This window comes from Pelobates fuscus, chromosome 1 (genome assembly GCF_036172605.1).
Source record: "Pelobates fuscus isolate aPelFus1 chromosome 1, aPelFus1.pri, whole genome shotgun sequence".
NCBI lineage: Eukaryota > Metazoa > Chordata > Amphibia > Anura > Pelobatidae > Pelobates > Pelobates fuscus.
The window spans coordinates 70,182,839-70,197,435 of NC_086317.1; the positions used below are offsets into that span (position 1 = coordinate 70,182,839).

General features: G+C 39.4%; 1 protein-coding gene across 1 annotated transcript in view; it reads right to left on the reverse strand.

Annotated features, from left to right (window-relative positions):
• Window positions 1-2,524: 2,524 nt before the first annotated feature.
• The window catches only part of LRRC75A (leucine rich repeat containing 75A), a 279,127-nt gene continuing 267,054 nt past the window's right edge, over window positions 2,525-14,597 (reverse strand). Inside the window, exon 4 of the mRNA XM_063449667.1 lies at window positions 2,525-3,369. Coding sequence (XP_063305737.1) covers window positions 2,856-3,369 — 514 coding nt within the window. The 3' untranslated portion in view covers window positions 2,525-2,855. The remainder of the gene's footprint in view (window positions 3,370-14,597) is intronic.

Consider the following 14,597-nt stretch of genomic DNA (forward strand, 5'->3'; position numbering starts at 1 on the left):
TAGGTTTCTCTTGTGCTGACAAAAAGCTCTGATGCGTTGAACCATGGACTCAACAAGACCTCTGAACGTGCCATATGGTGTCTGGCACCAAGACATTAGAAGCAAATCATTTCAGAAGTCCTGCAACTTGTGAGATAAGGATCAGATTTATTGTTCCAGCACATCCCACAGATGTTCAATCGGATTGAGATCTGGGGAATTTGGAGGTCAAATAGTGTATTCTGACACCTTTTTACCATGCCCAGTAGTTTTCAGTTTTTCAACAAACTGAGCTACAGTAGCTCTTCTCTAAATGGATCAGGCGGGCCAGAGGGGCTAGCCTATGCTCCCCACAAGCATTAATGAGTCTTGGGCGCGCATGACACTGATGCTGGTTCACTGGTTGTCCTTCCTTGCACCACTGTTGGTAGGTACTAACCACTGTATACCAGGAACACCCCACAAAATTGCTGTTTTGGAGATGCTCTGACCCAATAGTCTAGCCACCACTGTTTGGTCCTTGTCAAAGTCGCTCAGATCTTTTCGCTTAACCATTTTTCCTGCTTCCAACACATGAAATTCAAGAACTGACTGTTCACTTGCTGCCTAATATTTCCCACCCCTTGACAGGTGCCATTGCAATGATATAATCAATGTTATTCAACTCACCTGTCAGTGGTTTTAATGTTGTTGCTGATCAGTGTATGTTTGGTTCGGATTTCTCATTGGACCATTTTCATTTCATAGGTTGATCAAAACATTTCAGAACCTAGGGAGCACCGTAGTGCCATGAAACCTCACAAAGCATAGTACCATTTGTACATTCAAGTTAACAACTTAAATAAGGCTTAATTTCTTTAAATAATAATCTGTAATAAGTTTGGAGATGAAGAAACCTCCGTGGCTTCAATCGCAAATTGAAAATCGGCATGTGCTTTGAGTGCCATTATTTTAGAGATAATGCAAACTGTTAAATCAAATGGCTAATTTGTTCTGCAATCACCACCCTCAGCCCCATGATACATCATCAAGTACATCTGACACAGCACATAGTAAAAGCTGACCTATAAAAAGTTTGCTTATTTTAAAAACTTTTAAATTTTTATTCTTTATTCTTTTTAAAAGAGTGTACTTGGCTGCTGTATTTTTTAATTCCTCTATCGTATTACTGTGGTTAGGTACCACAATGAAATGGCTAATATCTATAAACTTTGTTTACATTTTTTCCCAGTTAAAAAAAAACAAAAAACCCTAGTCTGACACTGTTAAATTTTGAATTACATTATTTTGTGATAGCATAGTTTTCTACATATAGCTAATCATTAAATGTAGTAGAACTGTTTAATATGTCTATGGCCAATTGGCCATGCTATTTGTTGGAAAGAGGTTTATATCAGTAGAATTCTCCGGTTCTCACACTTTAGTACATCTCCCTTTGAACATTATTACAAATTCTTATGGTCACACCTGACAACGTGTCAACATAGTTCAAGATATGAGCAGTGCTGTGTAGCTTGCTATACTAATATGGATACTAAGCTTGCATAGGATTTCTGAATTGAAGAAGGAAGTCATTGATTACAAGAACAGCACGGAGAAACTTCTCGACCAAACTTCTTTTTTGCTGCTACACGTTTTGGGGAATTTGGGAATTACAGGAGTACTTTTGCTATATGTAATAAAAACAGTATCAAGATTAGCCGCCACCACATTAAGCTGGCCATCAGACTATTAATAAAAAACGTGCACGTCCTCATTCCGTTTAGTAAATACTAAATCATAGCATTTACTTTAATGACTAATAAAGAGGATCTATGTAAAAACATACCTACCTCTCATACACATCCTGAGGCAGTCCCATGGTGCGTATATGTGCTTAGGCATCTAAAGGAAAAATGGCGTATGTGGCATGCGCTCTCTCCATTTTTTCCAGCAGTGCTGTAGCGAATAGGAGCAAATGCATATGGCAATGCAAGAGTGAGCTGATTTACATATGCTGCCCGGCAAAGCATACAAATGCAAATAATAAATCTAGAAAGAATTTAAAAAAAATAAATAAATACATTAGCAAAACCAACAGATAACTTTAGTTAGTTGTTAGGTTGAGCTAAAATTGAGTAACTGACAGTTCCTCTTTAAAAAAAAAAAAAAAGTGGTTCTCTCACTCTGGAGTGAAGTGTGGAATTATCTGTTGATGTATGTAGTAAATATCATTATGTGTGTCCCTGTACTGCGTGCTCACACTGCGTTCTCTTTTCAATAATGTATTTTCTCTGTTCTAAATACTAGGATGTTTTCAGCTTCCGAGTAGGCAGAGAGAAAATGGGAGCCCATTTCATGACAGAAACATTTTCATTGTAGCAAAACAATTGTTCTTGTTGATAAATTTGACAGTTTTTCTTTCACTTTCAAGACACATTTTGCCAGCTTTGATATACTGACATTAAACAGTCATTTCTATTCTTTAGAATAGTCATATATATATATATACAGTCAACAAAGATTTATAAAAAAAATCAAGAAATGTTTTACAGGATTCACCTATAGGATATATTTTGGAATAAATATTGCATCATTCCATGTGTAGGTAGAACTCAATGTGAAATAGAATTTTTACAGAATTGTACATTTGTTATAAAATTGTTAGAAGAATAAAGGAACATAGTATTGTTCATGGGCTAGAGAACAGTACAAATAAGTTTAGAGGAACAAACAAAATTATATTTTAGAGGAGGCAAATACAAGTCTTGTACAAAGTCACAGTCTTTAGGCTAATGGGACACATTCAGCTTGGCTCTGAATTATCACATTTTGTGTGATGATAGTTAATCCCCTAAGCACTTCAACCAATCAGTGCTTTCGCCACTATCAAGTACCTAACTATGTAATGTTTTGGTTCCAATATCCATTTCACTTTGTTCTTCTTGGCTTTCCATTGACCCATCTTGATTTTCCAGATCACTAAGTTGTCCTTCCCCAAACTCTAAAATTGTTGGCAAATTCCCCTGTTTAGGACAGCGCTTTTTAAGGCTAACCAAAAAGGGTTGGGGTAGAGAGAAGATGTCCACATTATTACCAAGGTCAACCCAAGTCATGCATGGAAATTTCTTGGGGTCCTTCAAAGCTTCTGTGATTTCCCTCAAGATGGCTTTTGTCAGCCGGTTGCCATTAACTGCCAAATTAGAAAGGTGAGGAAGGGAGCTGAGAACAGGCATGAGATGGAGAAACATTTCGTCTGTGATTTCAGTAAAGGATAATTCCACATTCTCTATGTCTTCTGAGTGGTGCTGGAGATAAAGCATTATTCGTTCCAGATCTTTCAAGGTGAGAGGGATTCCTGTCAGGTCCAAGGTACCATCGTTGGGCTTCCCTACTAGAATGGCTTTTAAGCTGTAAAAAATAATAAACAAAATTAAGTCATAAAATAAACAATATTTTATTAACATTTTGTGTATAGCAAAATATGAGTAGGAAAATCTAATTGTTATAAAAATAGACACAAAATAAACTATTATGTTTCATCTAGATTTCAGCTCTATTCCTACTACCTTTTCAGTATATTACACTAATTTATAATATATACAAGCACACTTTTAAAAATGCCTTTTTAACACTAACAACTTTCCATCTCACCTTTGTGCAACTTAATAACTTTTAAACGTAAAAAGGAAAAAAACTTGTTAACGAGCTGATACATGCCCAAATCCTCACTATGAAGCAACAAATAAAACAGTAAATTATGAGGGCATACCCATACTGGACAGAGTCTGGTGAATGGTCCTCCCCTGAAGAAACAGACAAGTAGGTATCACCCCAGGCCTGCACTTACCAGAAAGTAGTCCCTCTTTTACATGACCTTATGGTCAATTAGCCCAATAGAGGACAAGGCAATGACCAGTTCCCTGGTTAGATAGTACCACTGGATCCACAAGCACTCTTGACATAAAAAAACAGAAATTACTCTCCCAGTAGACAACAAGGGGGCACCCAGTCCCCAGGTCCCAGTTATCAATATTTACCCATATGATGGCCAAAGACCCCTAATTCATTGGCTAACAAAGCCAAAAGTAAATTAATCCATTGTTAAAAATAACTGTAACGGATCGACGGGCGTCCCGACTGGGTACCTCCATTGAAGGATGTTCCTAGCGCTTCCTGAGGACTCCAAGCACTGCAGCAGACACCACAACCACCGAACCGGAGAAGCATACGAATGCTGACAAGCATATGTATGCTGTAAACAGCTGAACAGGAAAAGCATACAATCAGCTTACACTCCTGGCAATCAGCATACAATCCAATTCCCCCAATAACGAGACGACACTTCGTTTTGAAGTCAAGCAGAACTGACTGTACTGGCACATACAGCCTCTTTTATTCACAATCCACAAACATAGTACTGCCCCCAGGGTTTTGAAATACAACCAATCAATCCGTACAATACACACAGACACTCCCACACAAAATCCTCCCCTCTGCCTGTGATATGATTACTGAACACAATGGGTAATATAATTATCACAGGCAGAGAAATACAGTTTTATAAAACATATCACAGGGACCCCAAAACATGCAATAACCCCAAACCACATATCCAAAATTCACCCAGATCCGCTCAGTAGTTTGGAAGATACAGTTTAATGCAGATTCCGCAGAACATATACAGGCTATATGAAAAAATATTTCTGTATAATGTGTCCCCTGTTGTATAGTTTAAAACTAGTGCACGATGTCTTTGTGCACCAAATACCGGCGAGATGGCACCGTGTAGAAAAGTCCAAATAGTGTCTGTGAGTTAAAATGGCCGCCATCCATTGTTCTCACCATGTGCTTCATCCATTGTTCTCACCATGTGCCTCTGATACATGAAATGGTGGCCACCCAGTAACTCCACAGTATGTCCCCAGGTGGTTCTTAAAGGGCCAGCAGCAGCATAATTAAAATACAATATGCCCAAATCAGTTCCTAGAAGGGCAATACATTCCAGGGCCATAGTCGCAGGGCAGGAGGCTGGCAAGCAGGCCCCTCCAAAAACCAGTGGCGAGGTCACTTTCGCCACAATAACATTTAATCATAATAATTTTTTTGCAAAAAATCCCTAGGATGTCTGCTCGCATAATATCACTTGTGTCTGCTTGTAAGGAACGAGAGGGAAGGCATATATGCTTAGTTGAACCTCTCCCTCCTTTATGCGGCCATTTGTTAGTTTACTGCTATTTCAGCTCCAGGAAGAAGAAATCATTATAAATTGCATTACTGGTAAATGTGGGTCTGTGGACAATACAATGAGACCAGTAGGTCTTCTTGTGTTGCTATCTCAGGTTCCCTGTCAAACCAGATATGTGTCTCCTCTCACCACACGTGAAGGAAGATGGGTCGTGCCTAAAGACCAATAGTTTAAATCAAAAGTACTTTTAATGAAAAGAGCAAAAAAAGTATACTTACAAAGAAATCTGATTAAAAGAAACATCACAAAGAATGTAAAGGGATGCTGCAAGTGCCAAAACATCTTAACATTGTGTGGTTTTTTTCTTTTTTTTTTTTTTACACACAAACTGTGGTGAAAAAGGGGAACTAAAGTTCCTATAATATTTCTGGCAGCTCGGTTCCCCTCAGCAGCACTTTGCCTATGTTCACCAATTGCGCTACCAACAGTTCTGCTTTTGTCTTACTCATGAAAGTTGACATGACCAACAAGAGATCATCCTATTATGATGGCAAAACCAAATGGACAGTAGGCAGAGTTTCATCACTTGTCCCCACCCCGAGAACCAGCTGCCATATTGTCTCAGGGTTCTCCTGTCAAGTTTCCAGATTTTGAAATTTGATACGCTCTGACAATCCGAATCCCAGAGAGCTAAACCTTTGTGTCAAAAAGGGTTTAAACCATTTATTCTAATTTTGGAGATGTTTTCCTCCATCAACAATTCTCTGTACAATTTAGTTTCATATTCCATTTGTTTCACCTTGCACATTTAAAAAAAAAAAAAAATTTGACTGTAGTTTTGTGCATTAAAAGGAAGCTCTCATGATTGAATGCTATTTGCAATTAAACGTAACAGGTGAAGCATGGCATTTCTGTATATAATTGCGGTGACATTGTGTATGTAGTTCTGACGTTGACGGTGTACTCCTGGAATGAATGTTTCCCTGACATCTTTTGTTATAACCTCTCTTGCTCTCAATAAATCTCTTTGAAGCCTTCATTTGAATTATGCGAAAAAACCCTAATTATTCTTTTCGATGTTAATTTTTTTTTTTTAGAAAAGGAACATAATGCGTGATCTGTGGATCTCTATATGCCTGCAAACACCTCTAGAAACCCATTTCCATGATAGAGTGCAGCTACTGAACAAAGCCTGCCTGAAGACTAACAGTACCTTCTAATGCAAAAAGCATAAAAAGTATACTCACAAAGGTCTCTGAGTAAAAGAAACATCTCACAAAGAATGTGAAGGGATGCCACAAGTACTATAACATCTTATACATGTTTTAACTCTGCTATTTTATTCACTAAACAGCTAATTAAAGTCAATTTAAAACCGTAATTAGGCAAAAGATACTGACTCTTTTTACCTGCAATTTTTTGTTGAGTTTCCTTAATGCAGTGTTAAGTGAATGAAATGCTTATGTTTCATGCCTAGGTTATGGTCAAGGAAAACCCCCAGTCTCCATCTACTTGCGTATAGGAGGGCAAGAACTATCTAGCTGCCACTGAACAATGAAACATGATAAGAAGGAAAACTACCACAACAAGAGGACATAGTCTTAAATTAGAGGGGCAAAGGTTTAAAAATAATTTTAGGACGTATTACTTTACTGAGAGGGTAATCAGAGGCGGCTCTCTAATTAGGCGGTTTAATTAGGTCTCGCGCTGGCTGTTAGCATCCCCTCACACTGTCACCTCCCCACACGTCGTCACCTCCCTACACTGTCAGCCTCTTCATGCATCCACACTCACATTAACCACTCCTAATCCTGTCAATCTCACCCCCTCCAAACTCACCTGCCATCACTCTGCCACTCTCAGCCTGTCACATTAACCCCCCTTAATCCTGTCACACTCGTCCATCCTACCATGCCACAATTGCCCTGACACACTTACCTCCACTCGCCCTGTCACACTTCCTCATCAATCCATGTCATACTCCCTCTCCCTCATTCTCTCTCACAACCCCCTTCTGTCTATTTACCCCCTTCACCCTGTCACACTCTCCCTGCCACTGGTACCCCTTTACTCACCTTGTCACAGTCACCAGCTGAAGACATTCATCATAAACACACAGTCAGGAAACATAGCTTTGCCATAAACACAATTCACCAAGGCCACAGGCAGACATCCCCCCCCCCACCCCTCCCATACACACAACACACTTCAAGCAGCTACCCCATACACATACGGTCCCAGATAAAAACGCAAACATGCTCACAGAGACATACATTCACACACATACTCTCAGACACATACACAGGTAAACTGTGCATCAATGTGTATATGTGACAGTGTTCATGTATTGTAACTATTTTTTTCACTTTGGTGTTAGTGGGGCCTCATGTTTGAGTTTCGCCTAAGGCCTCATAAAGTCTAGAGCCACCTCTGAAGGTAGTGAATGCATGGAATAGCCTTCCAGCTGAAGTAGTAGAGGTTAACACAGTGAGAGATTATAAGCATGCGTGGGATAAACACAGTGAGAGATTATAAGCATGCGTGGGATAGGCACAGGGCTATCCTAGATATAAGAGACTAATGCAAGTATTTCGAAAATTGGGCAGACTAGATGGGCTCTTATTTGCTGTCACCTTCTATGTTTCTATGTTAAGAATGAACAGTGTGTGAAAGTCAATTAGCAATAATCATTATCCTGTTTAATCTAACTTATTTGTTCCTTTAGATGCCAATAATCAATAAATGGACAAGGTAATGGTTACAACCTAAAGTGAGATTTGTTGGGAATTGAAAGTGAATTGCAAATTCAAGGGAAAAATAACTAAATTGGAACATTTTAAAGTGAGCTATGCTTCCAGTTCATTCATTTTGGAATTCACTAGAGTGGACAAATCTCACTTTAGTGAATAGTTCTGGTATAATGGTGCACCATCGGGTTCTGCTCAGGCACAGCTTCAGGGCTCCATCCCCTCAATTTAATGTCAGAGGCCATTATCACACAGTCACATGGCAACTTGGCAAAATAAAAAATGATCTATTAATAAAAATAAATTATAAAAAAATAGGGAAACTGTAAGGTGAAGGGCCTTATGATTCTGTGAGGCACAGCATACTAGTGGGATAAAATGGTGTGTTTCAGGAATAGCAAGTGCCTTTTTGGCAAATCTCATTCATGAAAAATTATGTAAAACAGTTGGAGCACCTGTTTGCTACGTGTTGACATGACATAAGCCTGTTCACCAATTGCAACGCAGCCACACACAGTGCAGCTGTCACTAACAGTCACAGAACAATACAATGGATTTATGTTATATATTGTAGCAATAAATATTAACATGCAGGGAGCCTGGGACAGAGAAGCTTTTTGTGCCTATAAATAACTAACTGTCCTACAAATAAAAGCAAAAATCCTTGTGTGGAATGTTGCTATCTATTCTATTATTTGAATACAATGGTAAGACTAGGATTGGCCAAGAAAAAAAAAAAACTAAGGGGGGCGGGACCGGACCGCCGAGCTGGCTGGTCGCACGCAAGACCAGCTCCTGCAACTTAAAATGGAACTACACACAAACCTTAAGATTTTTGTCCCAAAACAGACCGGCAACGGCGTCCCCCACCGGGCGGAGTATCCTGGAACCAGGGTGAGGCTGGCCTGATAGGCTTCAGTCCCCTGGAAGAGAAAGCCGATCTGACTCCATCGCGGCCTACCCCGTCCAGCACTCGGAGTCAGACCCGCTGTCACGTTTAAACATTTGTTATGAAGGAACACAACTGCAGATTTCGTATAGTTGAATTTTTATTAACGAAAGTAAAAGGAAAAGACTTTAATTCCAATTTACAGGTACTGAAGCTTTAAGTAGTAAATGATAACTGAAGTCCACAGTTACAGGCACTGTAGCTTTAAGGAGTAAACGGTAGTAAATTGCAGACACTGAATCAATAAAGAGTCTCTTAGTAGAGTTAACGGTTTAGGTGATAAGTAATTATAATAGCTGTTCCATACTTTAACTGAAGCAAGACAGATGCAGATAACTGATATGAAGTATGAATTGAAGTTAGCTGTAACGGGATTGTTTTTTCCGAAGGACTTTTGGAGACAGGTAATAACAGCTTTTAAATGCAACTCTTATCACATTGGTTTTACTTAGCTTCCGGCACATAGAACACTGGTTCCCGAGATCTCCTCAGAGGCGTATGAAGAGTGTTTAATCCTTAGTCGTGGATGAGGAGAGGTGAAGGGAACTTTGCAGAGTCTTTCAGTCCGGTCTGGTAGCAGAGGCTTTCACCATGAAGTTGTAGCCGGGTTGTGAGTAAGGAACGTAGTTCAATAATCCAGCCCTGATCAGCTGGTGCAGTCAGATTAAATAGGCAGACCGTGTCATAAAGGGGTGTGGCTAGGCTCCGTGGAACCAGGAAGTAAGAGGATACCATAGTTAAGGCATGACAGTACCCCCTCTTTAATGAGCAACCTCTGGGTGCTATTGACTTGGTTTAGAAGGGTAACGCTTGTGAAAATTGGAAACCAATTTGTCAGCATGAACGACAGAGGAGTTTTCCCATGTATCTTCATCAATTCCATATCCTTTCCATCTGATGAGGTATTGTAAGGAGCCACGATGGATCCTTGAATCCAGTATACTTTGAATTTCGTATTCTTCTTCACCCTGGACCAATATGGGATCAGGAGAAGTAGTGACATTTCTTTGGAAAGGGTCAGGATGATGAGGCTTCAACAAGGACACATGAAAAACAGGATGTAGCTTTAAAGTTGGTGGAAGTTTCAATTTAACAACATTACGGTTGATAACCGATATTATTGGAAAAGACCAAGGAAAAGAGAACTTAACTTCTTTGATGGACGATTTGTAGAGATGTTCTTTGAGGAAAGCCAGACAAGATCACCAATTTTATAAGAAGGTGAAGGTTGTCTTTTTGTATCAAAAAACTTCTTTTGATTGGAGGAGGCCAATTCTAGATTCTCATGCAATTTCTTGAATAAAGAGGACATATGAGAGATTTGATTCGAATCGGAGAGATTAGATGAAGAAACTGTCTGAGCAGGAAATGAAGAAGGATGAAATCCATAATTGGATAAAAATGGAGTCATTTTACTGCTGGTATGAAAAGAGTTGTTGTATGCAAATTCTGCCATAGGTAACCAAGTTATCCAATCGTCTTGTAAGTGAGAGCAATAACATCGTAGATATTGTTCTAAGCATTGGTTGACTCTTTCAGTTTGTCCATCTGTTTGAGGATGATATGCAGATGATAGTTTACGTTGGATATGAAGAGTGGCACATAAGGCAGTCCAGAATTTGGAGGTAAATTGAGTTCCTCGGTCTGAAATGATTTCGTCTGGCAGTCCGTGAAGTTTAACTATGTTGTCAAGAAATGTTTTCGAAAGTTCAGAGGACGAAGGTAACTTCTTTAAAGGAATGAAATGAGACATTTTCGTGAAACGGTCTACCACCACTAAAATGGTAGTGTGATGATGAGAAGGAGGTAATTCTACCAAGAAATCCATAGAGATGGATTGCCAAGGTCGTTCAGGAATTGGTAAATTCAATAATTGACCAAATGGTTGATGATGGACATGTTTTGATCTTTGGCATACAGAACAAGATTTGACATAAGATTCAATAGTTTGGTCTTGACGAGGCCACCAATAGTATCTTTTGGACAATTCAAGGGTCTTCTTTATACCTGGATGACCTGCCAGAGGAGAATCATGAATAAATTCGAGTACTTTAATTCTGAAGGATGGAGGCACGTAAATCCGGTCTTTGAAATAGTAGAGACCGTTTTTCTTAAATAATTTAATTGATTTAGGAAGTTCGAGAGCATCTTCACTGAGATCTTTAATGTCGTCAATAAGAGAAGATAAGATTCCAATGACTTTAGGTGAAGGAGGTTCAATCTCAGTGTCCTTATGGATCCTGGAAAGGGCATCAGCCTTTTTGTTTCTAGACCCAGGTCTAAAGACGATTTGGAAGTTGAACCGGGAAAAAAAGAGATTCCATCTCACTTGTCGAGCAGACAGTGTTTTATTGGAGTGAAGATATTCGAGATTTTTATGGTCAATATATATGATTAAAGAGTTCTGAGCACCTTCAAGAAGGTGTCTCCAGGTTTCTAAAGCCACTTTGATACTTAATAATTCTTTTTCTCCTGTAGGATAATTCTTTTCGGCAGGAGATAATGATCGTGAGAAGAAGGCAACAGGATGAAGAGGTTCTTGAGGAGTTTTGTGTTGAGAAAGGACAGCTCCAATTGCAATTTCCGAAGCATCCGTTTCAAGGACATAAAGATATGAAGGATTTGGAAGTTGAAGAATAGGAGCTGTTGTAAATTTTCTCTTTAATTCAGTGAAGGCAGTTTGAGCCTTCTCGTTCCAATTGAAGGGATGTTTTTTACTGATAAGTTGATTGAGTGGGTGAGCTATTTCAGAGTAGTTTTTAATAAATTTTCTGTAGAAGTTGGCGAACCCTAGAAATCGCTGTAATTCTTTTACTGTAGAGGGAACAGGCCAGTTGATGATACAATTGACTTTTGAATTATCCATACCTATTGAATGAGGGGAGATGACATAACCTAAGAAGGTTATTTCTTTGACGTGAAAAACACATTTTTCGGGTTTAGCGAATAATTTGTGAGTTCTGAGTCTTGATAATACCCATCTGACATGTTTTCTATGTTCCTCAGGAGTGTTGGAGTATATGAGAATATCATCTAAATAAATGATGACACAGACGTCCAATAGGTCTCTAAAGATATCATTTATGAAATGTTGAAAAGTTGCAGGGGCGTTGCAGAGGCCAAAAGGCATCACCAGATATTCGAAGAGGCCATATCTTGTTCGGAAAGCAGTTTTCCATTCATCATTAGCCTTTATCCTGATGAGATTATATGCCCCGCGAAGGTCAAGCTTAGTGTAGATGGTAGCAGTTTTCAATCGTTCAACCAGTTCATTTATGAGGGGAAGAGGATAACGATTTTTAACTGTTATTTTGTTTAAGGCTCTGTAATCAATGATAGGACGTATAGTCTGGTCTTTGTTTCTTACGAAAAACATACTTGAGGCAGCAGGTGAACTAGAGGGTCTAATGAAGCCTTTCCGTAGGTTTTCATCTAGATATTCTTTGAGAATTTGTAATTCAGCCTCAGAGAGAGGGTAGATGTGCCCAAAAGGTACTGGGGCACCAGGTATGAGGTCTATAGGACAATCGTAGGAACGATGAGGCGGGAGCGTTTCAGCTTCTTTTTTACTGAAGACATCTGAGAAGTCTGAATAACAAGAAGGTATGGTTGGTTCTTTGGAGATTTGAAAAATAGGAATTTGCTGTAAACATGTTTCTTTACAATAATGTGAGTTAAAGGTGATAGAGAAAGGAGACCATGAAATTTGAGGGTTGTGGTTCCTTAACCAATTGATCCCTATTATAACGGGATAGAGAGGTGATGGAATAACATCAAATACTAGAAATTCAGTATGAATATGATTGGTGGTTACCTTTAGAGGGATGGTTTCATGAAGAATCGGTCCCGAGGAGATAAAGGAGCCGTCAATCACTTTAACAGGAACAGAAATGGCTTTTTGAACACAAGGAATTTTATTCTTTGTTACAAAGGTTGAATCGATGAATACTCCATGTGCACCAGAATCGATGAGAGCTTCAGTCACAATTCTCACCTTATCCCACTGTATTACAAGGGATACAGGTGTGAACGGAGTGGTCGATGTTGAGGGGGTTGCACTGAAGATCGCAGAGGTATAGGATTGTCGACCGGCCTTTTTCCGTTTTAGTAAGGGACAATCGGAAACCAGATGATCTTGAGAGGCACAATACATGCATAGGTTTAATTGACGTCTTCGGTTCTTCTCTGCAGGAGTAAGAGGACTTCGTATTACCCCTATTTCCATAGGTTCACTTGGTAAGGAAGTCTTTTCTGGAGCTTTTGAGGGAGTGAAAGGTTTGCGGTCTTTAGAATGTAAAAGGGCCTTTTCTGCCTTTCTTTCTCTTAATCTTCTGTCAATGCTGATTGATAAGTGAATTAGAGCGTTCAAAGTAGTAGGAAGTTCTGTTCTAGATAATTCGTCTTTTACAGCTTCAGATAACCCAAGTCGAAATTGGTTGCGCAATGTGATGTCATTCCATTGCGTTTCTACAGCCCATCTTTTGAATTCAGCAATATAATCTTCAACGGGTCTATTTCTTTGCTGTAGTGTTCTGATTGTTAAATCAGCTGTAGCTTGTTTATTAGGATCTTCATAGAGAAGAGACATGGCTTCAAAAAATTCATCCAGTGAGCCTAAGATGGGGTCATCATTGTCCAAAAAGGTATGGGCCCAGAACATAGGTTCACCTCTTAGAAAGGAAATAACTGAAAAAACCTTAGATCTTTCTGTGGGATAAGCTCTAGGTTTTAAAGCAATCAATAGTTTGCAGGAATAAAAAAACTCCTTATATTTGGAACGATCACCATAGAATTTTTCAGGGTTACATACAGCAGGATCGCTAGCCGAGAGCAGAGTAGTATGAGGAGTACGAGTTTGTAATTCTCTGACATAAGTGAGAAGTCTCTCGTTAGTGACTTGCAGGTCTTGCACACCTTGGGTTAGTGTATCAACTCTTTGATTCAGCGTAGTTATAGTAGAATCGAAATCTGCTGGATCCATTACAAGGGCTGGATTATTCTGTCACGTTTAAACATTTGTTATGAAGGAACACAACTGCAGATTTCGTATAGTTGAATTTTTATTAACGAAAGTAAAAGGAAAAGACTTTAATTCCAATTTACAGGTACTGAAGCTTTAAGTAGTAAATGATAACTGAAGTCCACAGTTACAGGCACTGTAGCTTTAAGGAGTAAACGGTAGTAAATTGCAGACACTGAATCAATAAAGAGTCTCTTAGTAGAGTTAACGGTTTAGGTGATAAGTAATTATAATAGCTGTTCCATACTTTAACTGAAGCAAGACAGATGCAGATAACTGATATGAAGTATGAATTGAAGTTAGCTGTAACGGGATTGTTTTTTCCGAAGGACTTTTGGAGACAGGTAATAACAGCTTTTAAATGCAACTCTTATCACATTGGTTTTACTTAGCTTCCGGCACATAGAACACTGGTTCCCGAGATCTCCTCAGAGGCGTATGAAGAGTGTTTAATCCTTAGTCGTGGATGAGGAGAGGTGAAGGGAACTTTGCAGAGTCTTTCAGTCCGGTCTGGTAGCAGAGGCTTTCACCATGTAGCCGGGTTGTGAGTAAGGAACGTAGTTCAATAATCCAGCCCTGATCAGCTGGTGCAGTCAGATTAAATAGGCAGACCGTGTCATAAAGGGGTGTGGCTAGGCTCCGTGGAACCAGGAAGTAAGAGGATACCATAGTTAAGGCATGACACCCGCGGGGACACGAGGGGGGGGGTGATCCCGGTCTACACACCCTCGAGAC